The sequence below is a fragment of the Triticum urartu genome, chromosome 6A (genome assembly GCF_056163025.1).
Source record: "Triticum urartu cultivar PI428250 chromosome 6A, HENAU_Tu73, whole genome shotgun sequence".
In the NCBI taxonomy this organism is placed as follows: domain Eukaryota; kingdom Viridiplantae; phylum Streptophyta; class Magnoliopsida; order Poales; family Poaceae; genus Triticum; species Triticum urartu.
The window spans coordinates 391,417,587-391,432,345 of NC_141878.1; the positions used below are offsets into that span (position 1 = coordinate 391,417,587).

The following is a 14,759-nucleotide window of genomic DNA, read 5'->3' on the forward strand; positions in this document are numbered from 1 at the left end:
GCGGTGCTTCTAGGACATAATCTTTCTTGGCAGCTATGAGGATAATCCTCAGGTTCCGGACCTAGTCCGTATAGTTGATGCCATCGTCTTTCCGCTTGGTTTTCTCTAGGAACGCGTTGAAGTTGAGGACAACGTGGGCCATTTGATCTACAAGACATATTGTAAAGATTTTAGACTAAGTTCATGATAATTAAGTTCATCTAATCAAATTACTCAATGAACTCCCACTCAGATAGACATCCCTCCAGTCATCTAAGTGAAACATGATCCGAGTTAACTAGGCCGTGTCCAATCATCACGTGAGACGAACTAGTCAACATCGGTGAACATCTTCATGTTGATCGTATCTTCTATACGACTCATGCTCGACCTTTCGGTCTTCCGTGTTCCGAGGCCATGTCTGTACATGCTAGGCTCGTCAAGTCAACCTAAGTGTATTGCGTGTGTAAATATGGCTTACACCCGTTGTATTCGAACGTTAGAATCTATCACACCCGATCATCACGTGGTGCTTCGAAACAACGAACCTTCGCAACTGTGCACAGTTAGGGGGAACACTTTCTTGAAATTATTACGAGGGATCATCTTATTTAAGCTACCGTCGTTCTAAGCAAATAAGATGTAAAACATGATAAACATCACATGCAATCAAATAGTGACATGATATGGCCAATATCATTTGCTCCTTTTGATCTCCATCTTCGGGGCTCCATGATCATCGTTGTCACCGGCATGACACCATGATCTCCATCATCGTGTCTTCTTGAAGTTGTCTCGTCATCTATTTACTTCTACTACTATGGCTAACGCTTTAGCAATAAAGTAAAGTAATTACATGACGTTTATGTTGACACGCAGGTCATAAATAAATAAAGACAACTCCTATGGCTCCTGCCGGTTGTCATACTCATCGACATGCAAGTCGTGATTCCTATTACAAGAACATGATCAATCTCATACATCACATCCTTTTGGCCATATCACATCACATGGCACATGCCGCAAAAACAAGTTAGACGTCCTCTAATTGTTGTTGCAAGTTTTTACATGGCTGCTATAGGTTTCTAGCAAGAACGTTTCTTACCTACGCCAAAACCACAACGTGATATGCCAATTTCTATTTACCCTTCATAAGGACCCTTTTCATCGAATCCGATCCGACTAAAGTGGGAGAGACAGACACCCGCCAGCCACCTTATGCAACTAGTGCATGTCAATCGGTGGAACCAGTCTCACGTAAGCGTACGTGTAAGGTCGGTCCGGTCCGCTTCATCCCACGATGCCACCGAATCAAGATAAGACTAGTAACGGCAAGCAAATTGACAATATCCACGCCTACGCATCACCAAGATCAATCTATGCTTTGTGTTCTACTCATGCATAGAAACTACACATAGACCTAGCTCATGATGCCACTGTTGGGGAACGTAGCAGAATTTTAAAATTTTCTACGCATCACCAAGATCAATCTATGGAGTCATCTAGCAACGAGGGAGAGGGGAGTGCATCTACATACCCTTGTAGATCATGCGCGGAAGCGTTCAAGAGAACGGGTTGATGGAGTCGTACTCGTCGTGGTTCAAATCACCGATGACCTAGCGCCGAACGGACGGCACCTCCGCGTTCAACACATGTACGGTTGGGAAGACGTCTCCTCCAACTTGATCCAGCAAGGGGAAAGGAGAGGTTGATGAAGATCCAGCAGCACGACGGCGTGGTGGTGGAAGCAACGGTTATCTCGGCAGGGCTTCGCCAAGCACAGGGAGAGGGAGGAGTGTCATGGGAGGGAGAGGGAGAGGCCAGGGGCTAGGGTGCGGCTGCCCTCCCTCCCCCCACTATTTATAGGACCCCTAGGGGGGCCGGCCCTAGGAGATCCCATCTCCAAGGGGGGGCGGCGGCCAAGGGGGGTGGAGTGCCCCCCAAGCCAAGTGGGGCGCCCCCACCACTAGGGTTTCCAACCCTAGGCGCATGGGAGGCCCATGGGGGGCGCACCAGCCCACTAGGGGCTGGTTCCCCTCCCACTTCAGCCCATGGGGCACTCCAGGATAGGTGGCCCCACCCGGTGGACCCCCGGGACCCTTCCGGTGGTCCCGATACAATACCGATTACCCCCGAAACTTTCCCGATGGCCGAAACTTGACTTCCTATATATAAATCTTCACCTCCGGACCATTTCGGAACTCCTCGTGACGTCCAGGATCTCATCCGGGACTCCGAACAACTTTCGGGTTACCGTATACTAATATCTCAACAACCCTAGCGTCACCGAACCTTAAGTGTGTAGACCCTACGGGTTTGGGAGACACGCAGACATGACCGAGACGACTCTCCAGTCAATAACCAAAAGCGGGATATGGATACCCATGTTGGCTCCCACATGCTCCTCGATGATATCATTGGATGAACCATGATGTCAAGGATTCAATCAATCCGTATACAATTCCCTTTGTCAATCGGTACGTTACTTGCCCGAGACTCGATCGTCGGTATCCCAATACCTTGTTCAATCTCGTTACCGGCAAGTCACTTTACTCGTACCGTAATGCATGATCCCGTGATCAACCACTTGGTCACATTGAGCTCATTATGATGATGCATTACCGAGTGGGCCCAGAGATACCTCTCCGTCATACGGAGTGACAAATCCCAGTCTCGATTCGTGCCAACCCAACAGACACTTTCGGAGATACCTGTAGTGTACCTTTATAGTCACCCAGTTACGTTGTGACGTTTGGCACACCCAAAGCACTCCTACGGTATCCGGGAGTTGCACAATCTCATGGTCTAAGGAAATGATACTTGACATTCGGAAAAGCTATAGCAAACGAACTACACGATCTTAGAGCTATGCTTAGGATTGGGTCTTGTCCATCACATCATTCTCCTAATGATGTGATCCCGTTATCAATGACATCCAATGTCCATAGTTAGGAAACCATGACTATCTTTTGATCAACGAGCTAGTCAACTAGAGGCTCACTAGGGATGTGTTGTGGTCTATGTATTCACACATGTATTACGATTTCCGGATAACACAATTATAGCATGAATAATAGACAATTATCATGAACAAAGAAATATAATAATAACCATTTTATTATTGCCTCTAGGGCATATTTCCAACAGTTCTACCGACGCAGGGCTTCGCCTAAGCACCGCTACGATATGACCGAGGTGGAATATGGTGGAAGGGGGCACCGCACACGGCTAAGGAACGATCACGAAGATCAACTTGTGTGTCCTGGGGTGCCCCCTTGCCCCCGTATATAAAGGAGGGAGAGGGGGAGGTGCGGCCGGCCCAAGGGGTGTGCCTGGAGGAGTCCTACTCCCAACGGGAGTAGGACTCCCCCCTCTTGCCTTGTTGGAAAAGGAAGGGGGAAGGGAGAAAGAGGAAAGCCCCCCCCCCTTTCTTGTCCTATTCGGACTAGGGGGGAGGGGGCGCGCGGCCTGCCCTGCCCGGCCCTCCTCTTCTCCCTTAGGGCCCATGTAGGCCCAATAACCCCCGGGGGGAGGGTTTCGGTAACCCCCCGGTACTCCGGTAAAATCCTGATTTCACCCGGAACATTTCCGATATCCAAATATAGGCTTCCAATATATCAATCTTTATGACTTGACCATTTCGAGACTCCTCGTCATGTCCGTGATCACATCCGGGACACCGAACAACCTTCGGTACATCAAAACACAAAAACCCTAATTACAATCGTCACCAAACTTTAAGCATGCGGACCCTACGGGTTCGAGAACTATGTAGACATGACCGAGACATGTCTCTGGTCAATAACCAATAGCGGAACTTGGATGCTCATATTGGCTCCTACATATTCTACGAAGATCTTTATCGGTCAGACCGCATAACAATATACGTTGTTCCCTTTGTCATCGGTATGTTACTTGCCTGAGATTCGATCGTCGGTATCTCAATACCTAGTTCAATATCGTTACCGGCAAGTCTCTTTACTCGTTCCGTAATACATCATCCCGCAACTAACTTATTAGTTGCAATGCTTGCAAGGCTTGAGTGATGTGCATTACCGAGAGGGCCCAGAGGTACCTCTCCGACAATCGGAGTGACAAATCCTAATCTTGAAATACGCCAACCCAACAAATACCTTCGGAGACACCTGTAGAGCACCTTTATAATTACCCAGTTACGTTGTGACGTTTGGTAGCACACAAAGTGTTCCTCCGGTAAACGGGAGTTGCATAATCTCATAGTCATAGGAACATATATAAGTTATGAAGAAAGCAATAGCAACAAACTAAACGATCAAGTGCTAAGCTAATGAAATGGGTCAAGTCAATCACATCATTCTCCTAATGATGTGATCCCGTTTAACCAAATGACAACTCATGTCTATGGTTAGGAAACATAACCATCTTTGATCAACGAGCTAGTCAAGTAGAGGCATACTAGTGACACTCTGTTTGTCTATGTATTCACACATGTATTATGTTTCCGGTTTAATACAATTCTAACATGAATAATAAACATTTATCATGATACAAGGAAATAAATAATAACTTTATTATTGCCTCTAGGGCATATTTCCTTCATATACCATGTTCTGCAACAAATCAAATTCATTGGAAAAATACTCTCCACAACGATCGGACCTAATCCGTTTAATTTTTCGATCAAGTTGGTTCTCTGTCTCAGCTTTATAGTTTTTGAAGAAAGTCAAAGCCTCATCTTTTGATTTCAGAAGATACACATAACAATATCTAGTGGAGTCATCAATCAACGTCATGAAGTATCTCTTTCCATCTTTTGTCAACACGCCATTCATCTCACAAAGATCAGAATGTATAAGTTCTACTAGCGCCAAGTCTCTTGCCTCTGCAGTCTTATGGGACTTGCGAGGTTGCTTAGCTTGCACACATACTTGGCACTTAGAGCCTTTGACAGTAGAGATTTTCAGAATTAAATTCATATTGGCTAGCCGCCTCATGCAACCAAAGTTAATGTGACAAAGTCGTGAATGCCAAATATCAGACTCATTGTTGTGGCAAACATTATTAATAACTTTAGTGCAAATGTCTGACAAAGACAGACGGAACAAGCCTCCACTCTCATAGCCTTTTCCAACAAATTGTCCATACTTAGAAATTACAGCTTTATTTGATTCGAAAACCAACTTAAAACCATCTCGACATAAATGGGAACCGCTAACGAGATTTTTATTGATGGACAACACATGATGAACGTTCTTCAAACGCACGGTCTTCCTCGAAGTAAACTTCAGATCGACCGTACCAACACCTCGAACGATGGCATGTGACCCGTTCCCCATCAGCACGGGAGAAGTCCCAGTGGCCTGGTAAGAAGAAAACATGGAGGCGTCAGCACAAACATGTACATTGGCATCGGTGTCAATTAACCAATCAGGGGTTTGGAATACTGAAAGGATGGTAGGAAAAATACCGTACCCTGATTCCTTCATATCAGTATCACCGATGCCAACATTAGTGGACTTGCCGCTCTTCTCATTTTCGCGCTCCTCAAAGCGGTTAGGACACTTCGGAGCCCAGTGATTAGGATCACCGCAGACATGGCAAAGTCCCTTCCCCTTCTTATGAGAATTCTTCTTGAAGTTGGTAGAATGTGATGGCTTGTTCTTTGTATCAAACTTGCCTTTGCCCTGAGTTTTGTTCTTATTGTTTTTGAACTTGTTGGGCTGAAAGTTCTTCTGTACCATGTGGGCACTAGAACCTCCCTCAGCAACTCGAGCACGTGTGTCCTTTGCTCTCGCCTTCTCTTCAACATCAAGAGTACCAATGAGATTCGCAACGGAAAACTCCTGTCTCTTATGTTTCAGGGAAGTAGCAAAATTGTTCCACGAAGGTGGAAGCTTGGCATTGATGCCTCCGGCAACAAATTTGTCCGGCAACACACACTTAAAGTACTCAAGTTCTTTTGCGAGCGATTGTATCTCATGAGCCTGCTGTACAATAGGGCGCTCATCAGTCATCTTGTGGTCATAGAATTGCTCCATGACATACAACTCGCTGCCGGCGTCCGAGGCACCAAACTTGGCCTCGAGCGCAGCCCACATGTCCTTGCTGTTGTCAAACGACATATACGAATTCACAATGGAGTCATCAAAAACACTCAGAAGAGCACCTTTAAAGAGGTTATCAATCTTCTCAAAAGCTTCCAGCTGTGCTGGATTAAGATCGCCCTCAGGCTTGCCCTTGGTGGCGTCATAGCAGCCCATGGTCTGAAACCAGTAGACTGCTCTTGTGCGCCACCTCTTATATTGCGCCCCCTTAAAGGCAGGCGGCTTCAGATGCGCAGCAAAACCACTCGGAGTAAATTGCCTATAATCAGGTTTTTGGATTGTTGGAAAAATGAGCAAATTACTACGAGATTTAATCCGAATAAATAGGAAATAGATCATAACAGCAATAGCAGAGATTAAACTAATCATGAGAACTAGCATAGTAGATGAACAGGTCACATCTAGGGCACATACTAGAAACATGAATTCTACCACGATCTCGAACAAGAAGGATGGAATAACATACGGTGCAGCGGGTGCAGCACCGCCGGCGTTGACGTTGTCGCCCATGTCATCGAGGATGAGGTTGCCGAGGTCGGGGAAGAAGTCGTCGTTCGTGAAGTCGTCGCTGCCAGCAGTCGCGCAAATGCGCTCCCCAAAAACCTGATCGCCCCTCTCCAGTACAGGATCACGAGAGGCGGGGTTCCGGAGGCCTGCTGTCCCTTCTCCCGGTGCATGCCGAAAGAAGGGATGGAGAGACTTGCTTGGCGGCGCAATGATCTGGAACGGTGATGAGAAACCATACGAAGCGGCGGCGGCGACTAAGGTAGACGTCTTCCTGACTATATAATACGGGCCGGGTAGGTCGTAGGAGTAAACCCCACGTCTGAGTCGTCACGATCCAAAAAAATCGGAAACGGTTCAATAATTAACGCATCCGTTAATTATTAATTAATAACTCATTAATTTTTCCCGAACAGCAAAAATATAGACAACGTGCATAGCTCTGTCCTCAGCTCGGCTCAATCTCGCAACCCGCAACCCGCGGCGCGGCGCGGTGCGGCGGGACGAGGAGCGCGCGTGTAGGTCTCCTCTTCTCATGCTCATACAAATGGTAGAAGAGCTCATCTTATAAAGAGATACAACTCTCTCTCAACTTCCGGAGTGAGACTAAACTTTAGTCTCATTCACTCTACTTACATGTGTGCATGAATGGGCTAAGAAAATTTCAGAATTTTAGTTGGGCTTTGAACCAAAGGCCTACTAGCAAAATTCCAACAAATGTTGCATCTTTGTTCCCAAATCTGCAGGACACGGCCACTGCGAAGGGAGAAACCTGGAGTTGTTCTAGTTGGAGAAATATGTTGCGCCATTGGAGGACAGGAAGATGTTGTTTGTTTCAGGGTGAAGATTATAAAGCGCATGTCTAGCCTTGTCGGTGGGCGGCGGCATGAATCCAGTGATGCGCCTCGGCAAGGTCCCCAAGGATGCCGATGGAATGCGCGCTCGTACACCTCTATAGCTGTTCTGCTGCATCATCACAAATGCTATCTATCATGCTGCTGCTAAGAGCATCTCCAGCCGCGCACTCAACAGCCCCTTCCTTCTCCCTTCTCAGGTGATTTTTCCGCGTCGGCGCCCAAAAATCGGCCCAGTCGCGCCTCTAGAATCCCATTTTTTGCCGGTTTGGGCCGAAACTAGCGCCGGCGGACCCAGACCGAACCCGACGCGCTGGGGGGCGTCCGGGGGCATCGGGGCGAACGAGGATGGGCCCGCCGAGTCAGCGAGATGCCGCTTCGTCGTTCTCATCGCCTCGGTTCCCGCGGGAATCAATGCGAAGGCTGCCGCGCCGGTCAACCTTCAATGCCTCACGGGCGGCGCAGTGAAGGCGCCGCGACGCGCGTCCCGCCCTCTCCCGCCACGCGTCGCTCGGCATGCGGCCTCCTGCCGCCCCGCAGCGGCTATAAAAGGCGACCTCCCCGCCGGTGGACGCCACAGTTCACATCCCCCCTCTATGGCGCACAAAGCAACCCTCTCCCCCCTTCCCGCCGACGAGCAAATGGTCGAGCTGTTTCCAGGCGACGGTGCGGCGGCTAACGGCTTCGGCCGCTGCCACCTCCAAGAGCCGGAGGCGCGCCTCCTCTACGAGGCCGAGTATCCGGCGCCCCCGGACATGCGTGTGCCGGGGGCGTGGGGGCTCAGTGCAGGCGGCGTCCCGGTGCCGCCTGTGCCCGAGAGGGCGGCTCGGCGGGCCGAGATCGCCCGCATCCGCTCGTTCCCGACGGAGGAGCAGCGGAACGAGCTGAGGTACGCCGCCGACAGCGAAACGATGTGGACGATGTACTTCGAGCGCCGCCGGGAAGAGCAGATCGCCTTCGTCAACGGCGTCATCCCCCGCGGCCGCCTCAACGCCGACGGCCGGCGCGAGTGGTGGGGCGTGTCAGGCCGCACCCTCGAGGCCATTCTCGACCACATCGAGACCGGGAACGTGTCGCGCCTTGAGTACCCGGCGCGGCCGTCCTTCTCTCGCCGGCTCTCCGCCCCATCAAGCCAGAGCCGGAGGAGACGCCGCGACGGCGCCCTCGTCATCAACGAGGGTTCCCGACCCTTGCTGCGCTCCCTCCGCCTGGTCCGACCGAAAACCGAGTCGGGGCTGCTCCCGGTGAAGCCGGAGCACGCGGACATGGTGGCTCCCGATGACGAGGCCGCTCTCAAGTGGGTGAAGGAGGACTACGTCCACGAGCAGGTGCTCCGCCAGCGCTGGGCATACACGGAGCTCTAGGCCCGGCGCAGCGGGCGCGAGGTGGGCGCCGTCATCATCCTCGATAGCGACGAGAAGGACGCGGCGGGGCCGTCCAGCGCCCCACCGCGCGTCGGCAACCCTGGCCAGGGATGTAGCAGGGACGGCGGCGGCTCCGGCGGGGCGCGCGACGACAACGGTGACTACACCCGCTTCTACAGGCTTCTCGGCATGTAGATGGCGGGCGGTGGACACGGGCGCAGTTCCTAGGCGTAGTTTGCATGTGTTTTGTTTTTTGTACAAATTTCAATGAAATTTCACCGAGTTCGTGAAAGTTCGCTGAGTTTGCAACTAATTGTATGAAATAGCGCCAAGCCCGCAACGTCCTGTAGGCCGACGCCTGGGAGCAGAGTCACCCCCACGCGCCAATCTAGCGCCGGTTCGCCTTCAGGCGACTCTTTTTCGGCGCCCTGGAAGACCGAACGGATGGAGATGCTCTAAGTCTTTGGCTAGACCTGGTTTGAAAAATCGAGGGTATTACGATGGTAATCACAGACAAACGCTTTGGGGAAAGAAGCGGTTTAATAAAAGAGTATGTTCTAATCTCAACCCTTCATTTACATCAAAATTTGTCAACTTTTTAAAAGGGGGTGTATCCAAGCACGGCTCCTTTTTCTGGTAATTGCTCTACGATAGAGTCGGACAACGGGAACCTATTGAACAGAAAATCAGTACCTTGAGAGTTCTTTATGACGACAAGGTGGAAGAAACTTCAATGCACTTATTCTAGGACTACCCATTTGCCCTCAGGTGCTAGGAAATATATCATGCACACCAAAAATAGAGGTACTTCTTGCTTTGATGCGATCAGCCTAGCCATGCAGGTCCTCCCAAGAGATATTGCCCTGGATATTGTGAATTTGTGATCATGGGATGCTGGGGTATTTGATCCATCATCAGAAATTATAAAATCTTCAGGCAGGCAGTACACCACTTTCAAGGATGGATATACCACCTCAAGGTGGTCTTTCTGTCGCAGAGAAAAGAGCCAAGCCATCCAAAGCAGCAATCATCAAGTTCTGGACTGACCACCTCTTCTAAAGCACATCATGTTTCCAAAAAAGGGCATTGGTTGAATGTTGATACACTACTTCCTTTCTTTTCTGTTACTAATATGTATATAAATTTTATTTAATGAAAATTTATTGTAGAACTATTATTCTACGGTTTCAGGGTCAATTCCCCCCCCCCCCCCCCCCCCCCCTTCTCAATTCAAGACAAAGAATAACTTGAGAAATCAACAGGGACGTTTTGGCAAGGGATACCATGAAGTACATAAGGTTCACAACTGGTTAAAGTCATAACAGATAAATGGTTCAACATATCACGTTCATGAGTTATGGGGTAAAGGAAGATGCACATATATGTACATATACTAATAGAAACATGTGCCTTCCTCCAGTTGCAAGCCGGCCATTCTTGTCATCCTAGGCAGAACCCTCAGAAAATCTAATGCAAGCCTGCCTGCATCTAGTGCCCATCTCAACGGTCACGACGCCTGCAGAGACACCGAAATAAGTCGGTTGCATTTCATGAGTGCTGCACTTGTCGCACGCTATTGACATAATTAAGTCATATTACACAGTAAGAATAATAATGAACTACTCCCTCTGTAGTGACCTAAACGATCTTATATTTCTTTACAGAGGGAGTATATAATAATGAACTGTATATAGGAATCTGATCTACAAATTTATATGCACCAAGTGAGCTGAAGATTTATATCTTGCAAGTAATTTCAAGTTTCATTCACACATAACCTGGTGGGGTTTCAGTTGACTTGTTTTTGTCTAGTACTAATAGCAAGAGATAGCAACAGGGGAAGGAATATGCACAATTCAAACATTATGCGGTAACTAGAATAGATGTAAGCATACCCGTGTCGGTCATAGTCCCTAGAACTATCCCTTGGGGAACGTGACCTTCGGCGGCTCCTCGAATCATAGCTACGAGATCTCCCTGATTCTTTATCATGGTCATATCTACTTTCTCTGTCATGGTAGCGATCATGGCTACTTCTACGGTCATAATCCCTGTGCCTGTCACGACTGCTGCTTCGATCTCCTCTATGACGGTCCCTGCTTGATGCTCTATCATGTTCTGTGCTCCTTTCCTTGGATCTAGTTGTTTGTACAAGGCAGCTTTTAGCACAATAATTAACAAATTTTTTTGCTCTGTTAGGAGACTTTAAAGCTAGGAAGCCTAAGAGTACCTTCTGTCATGTTCAGTTCGGTCTACCTTGCGCCTTTTGTTTTTCTCTTCCTGTACACGCAAAAAAGACAGAAGCAACACCAGTCTTATATAATCCCAAATAAACAAGTACAGAACAATTCAGGTACTAACAAAGGAAGAAAATAAGCCAGCCATGTTAGCAAAATCTGGTACTAACATGTAACTCTGCAGGACTACGCTTCACTCAAAAGATTATTCTGAAAACTAACCTGCAGTTCAGACAACTTCTCACGTATTAGCATATAACCCATATGGAGTTTCCCTCCAAAATGATCTGCTAAACGCCGGTCACTGTTTGGAAGAAAAAAAATTAGCCAAGAGCATAGCTATAAACAACAAGTTTGCAAGTTACATTAAACCCTTGACAAGACATCTATGATCCACAAGGATAAAAACATGTATAAATAAACACGCACATTCTTTAGCTGCAAAAGTAATCCTCGTAAAACTGGACCCAAAAGCCTGCTGGTGAAAAAGGAGGCACAGGCGTCTGTCAAAAGCTGAAGCACTTTGGAACCCCATACACTACTATACTCATGACCCCATGGTGGAAATTCCTGGTTAAGCCAAAGGAAATGAATTTACCTGTCATACACGCTCAAGAATGCTCCACATATGTCACACAGGCGCAACTTTTGATCAGTCTGAAGATTACAAATGCACAAAATCAATATATAAACAAATGGAGACAAACTAAATATGTTATTATTGCTATACAACTTTTCTGCCTGAAACTTCACGACAAGAGTAGTCCTACCACATAGCGAATCCAATAACTAGGTCTCCATGCAGTTAGCAAAAGGATTGAATTTTTGTTGTGGATTGCACAAGGAAAATTTGAGTTACTTACAATTTGAACGTGAGTGGACATTTTTGCAGAGTCAGGAACAGGCTGTGGCCGCGCACCCAGCTGGTTAGAGATCAAAACAAAATGCATCAGAAAGAGAAATGTTACTTTGGCAACTAAAGCAGACGAGAGCTGCCATAACATCTAGCCAGCTGCTCCAATAGATTTAAATGCTAAAGATAGATATTAACCTTCTTCAGAGCTTCTGCTTCATCCAACAGTTTTTGTGCTTCATCAATCATCCCACTCTCACCTGTTCAGAACAAATGTTGTTTGTACATTATTATGCGTTAATACAACACCAGATAAACAATGATTTGTGCTCTAGTACTCGAGCAAAGGAGGCTGCAGGAAGTATGGTTAATGAAACACACCTAATTCCTCTGCTTTTTTGAGCTTTTCATTAATCATTTCTTGTGTACGAGCATCTGGAGCAGCATGTGCTGTTGATTGCGTAGCAGTTTGGAGAGAATTCACTAACAAAACACGGTCCTTATTAAAGGCTTCAAGGAGCAGCTTTGCCTTCAAATGAGAATAAAATCGTTACAGAAGGCACATGGTGGAAATAAATTCAGCTATATACTTAAGCCAGACAACTCCAGTGTGGTAAAATTTGATAGCGGCCCCAGAAATACCTGCTCTTCAGCTCTCTGTTCCTTGAGTTTATCAACCTCTTCAGTAGCCCGAATTTTGCCCTCAGTGTTTCCATCAAAGTCTACAGGAGCAACAAGCGCAAAGAATCAAATGCTAAGTTGCAAACACATATACTTTAAGTTATATGCCACAAAAATTATATTGTGAGATTCATATTCAAAAGAAATTTTCAATGATACTATTTTTGTGGCAAGTAACTTATATTTTGCTAATTAAATCTATGGTCCAAATTTGACACAGAATCCGAGAAGGACTAATAAACCCGAACGGAGGAAGTAATTTCATAGTAGAAGAATTTTCAGAGGTTTCACAAAGACAAATAATTGGAAGAATGGCATTCCAGAGGAAACTGAGCACAGAACCGTTGGGCATAAATAAAAGAATATAGTAAGTTAGTAACAAAGAGAAATATTGAACAACAATATAGTTGTGGGAGAAAGAAAAAGGACTTACCAAAAGTGTCTATCTCCTTCATCTTCTCCTTAATTTGTTTGGAGAACTCGAGTACCTCTCTACTCTGGATTTGCAAGTAAACATTATCATTCACCATTCAGTTTCCACAATGAAATAATCAAACATGGTATTAATGGGATCAGAAGAGCAATTAACATGAGGTACCTGTGTAACCTCAGTGATAGAAATTGCAATAGCTGCCTTGGCGTCTTCCTCCTCCAAACGCTTAAGGGCTCTTTGAATCTTTCTCTCGCACTCAACTATCAGTCTTTCTATAGTTTCTTCCAATTCACGATCATAGTTGTCCATACCTTTGGCTTTGGCCTCCTCGTATCTATTACTTAGTTCAGGAAGCAACAGAACAGATCCTTCATACCCAACTGCAAACATGCTACCATAGAGATATGCATGGGAATGTAACCAAAAGAAACGTGTATGTGCTGCACTGTTACTTATCAGAACAACAGTGTACAACTAAACAACTATCACTAATTCCTCAGGAATTCCTTGTTAAGTCAAGACTGCAATGATGCACGAGTAAAGCGTTTAAAAAAAAAGATAAAGCATTCAAACCTCATTTTCTCACCATGACATTAAAGGTGACCTAATAAGAGAAGGCACCTAGATTTGGTTGATTATTAGGAAAGGTTGCAGTACTAACATGATTAGACCATTATCAAATATCATGGTTGGATTCAGAAGGGAAGCTCAATATATCACAAACCTAATGCTTCACAGTTCATTGTTGTCTTTTGCCTCTGAACTTGCACCATAACAATACTATAATTTATATTTGAATTGTCGATCAACAGCAATCTCAAATCTCATACAATGAAACAACGCACGCCCTACTTTTGCAAACCTAAAGCTTAACACACATTGTTCTTAGCAGTCAATCAACATCTGAATAAATTTCAAAGGTTCATTTTAATCAATATGGAGGTCATAATAATCTTGACAAGCAAAATGTAGCTAAGTTGTGTCGTTCAAACTGCATGATCCATGACTCCATACAATCATCCAAGCCCAGTATTAAATAAAAAAGGCAGGTAGCCCAGACAATCAGAAGTCCCTCCAATCTATTCTACCCTGACCTCACACGAGCACTCAAAACTTCTTCGATTCAAACCACACTATGAGAAGGGGAAATAAACTGAACCAATGTGGTCATCTCCACAAATCCGTCCATATATTGCCCTAAAATTACACGCACAAAATTGAGATGGAACTCAAGTGGTAGGATACTCCTTGCGGAGCTGCAACGAGTGCAGCTTAGGACACGGACCCATGTCCATCTTCTGCAAAACACGAACAAAACAAAAACATATCAGCGAGCCGCACCGCGCCTAATCCCGATCGAAATTACAGCAGCAGTTTGGCTGGAGAAGAGGAAACGCACGGTGAGCTGGAAGAGGTCGTGGGGGCATAGGCCGGCGAGGAAGAGGCGGCAGACGTCGCGGTCGTAGTACTTGCGGCTGACCTCCCGGACGTCGCCATTGCGGTTGGCGCCCATGAGCTGGTCAAGCTGCTTCCGGATGGCGTCCATGGCACCGCGCGGCGGGGCCCTCCCTTTGCTAGGGTTTTTGGTTCCGGGAGAAGGGGGTGGAGACTGTTTCGGTGGCGTGATAGCGATTAGCAAGTAGGAGGACGAAGGAAGCTGGAACCTGGGGTTCTGGAAGGTCCTGGATGCCGCCGGAAAAAGGAAACAACGGTGGCCGGTGGGTACCTTCCCCGCCGTCCGATCCGATCGACAGATTGTCCCCACGGTCCA

General features: G+C 46.9%; 1 protein-coding gene across 4 annotated transcripts; it reads right to left on the reverse strand.

Moving 5' to 3' along the window:
• Positions 1-10,074: 10,074 nt before the first annotated feature.
• On the reverse strand, positions 10,075-14,714 carry LOC125513719 (U1 snRNP-associated protein usp106). Of its 4 annotated transcripts, none has more exons than XM_048678887.2 (13): positions 14,388-14,701; positions 14,234-14,286; positions 13,154-13,322; positions 12,989-13,052; positions 12,517-12,596; positions 12,256-12,403; positions 12,073-12,134; positions 11,885-11,944; positions 11,620-11,678; positions 11,244-11,325; positions 11,015-11,064; positions 10,680-10,922; positions 10,075-10,300 (listed from the first exon to the last, which is right to left on the reverse strand). In XM_048678887.2, the coding sequence occupies exons 1-13, from the start codon at positions 14,532-14,534 to the stop codon at positions 10,285-10,287; spliced, it is 1,233 nt and encodes a 410-aa protein (XP_048534844.1). In that variant the 5' UTR covers positions 14,535-14,701; the 3' UTR covers positions 10,075-10,284. The 4 variants fall into 4 exon arrangements, 2 of the variants coding, with proteins under 2 accessions (XP_048534844.1, XP_048534845.1); XR_007286098.2 differs by lacking the exon at positions 10,075-10,300 and adding an exon at positions 11,451-11,499 and having other exon boundaries at positions 10,791-10,922; positions 14,388-14,714; XR_007286099.2 differs by lacking the exon at positions 10,075-10,300 and adding an exon at positions 11,451-11,496 and having other exon boundaries at positions 10,791-10,922; positions 14,388-14,713.
• Between the last annotated feature and the right edge of the window lie 45 nt (positions 14,715-14,759).

Coding starts and splice junctions, on each gene's coding strand:
- LOC125513719 (XM_048678887.2), bottom strand. CDS start 14,534: ATGGACGCCATCCGGAAGCAGCTTGACCAGCTCATGGGCGCCAACCGC. Junction 14,287..14,387: donor ACGACCTCTTCCAGCTCACC/GTGCGTTTCCTC, acceptor CGTGTTTTGCAG/AAGATGGACATGGGTCCGTG. Junction 11,065..11,243: donor AGAAGTTGTCTGAACTGCAG/GTTAGTTTTCAG, acceptor TTGCGTGTACAG/GAAGAGAAAAACAAAAGGCG.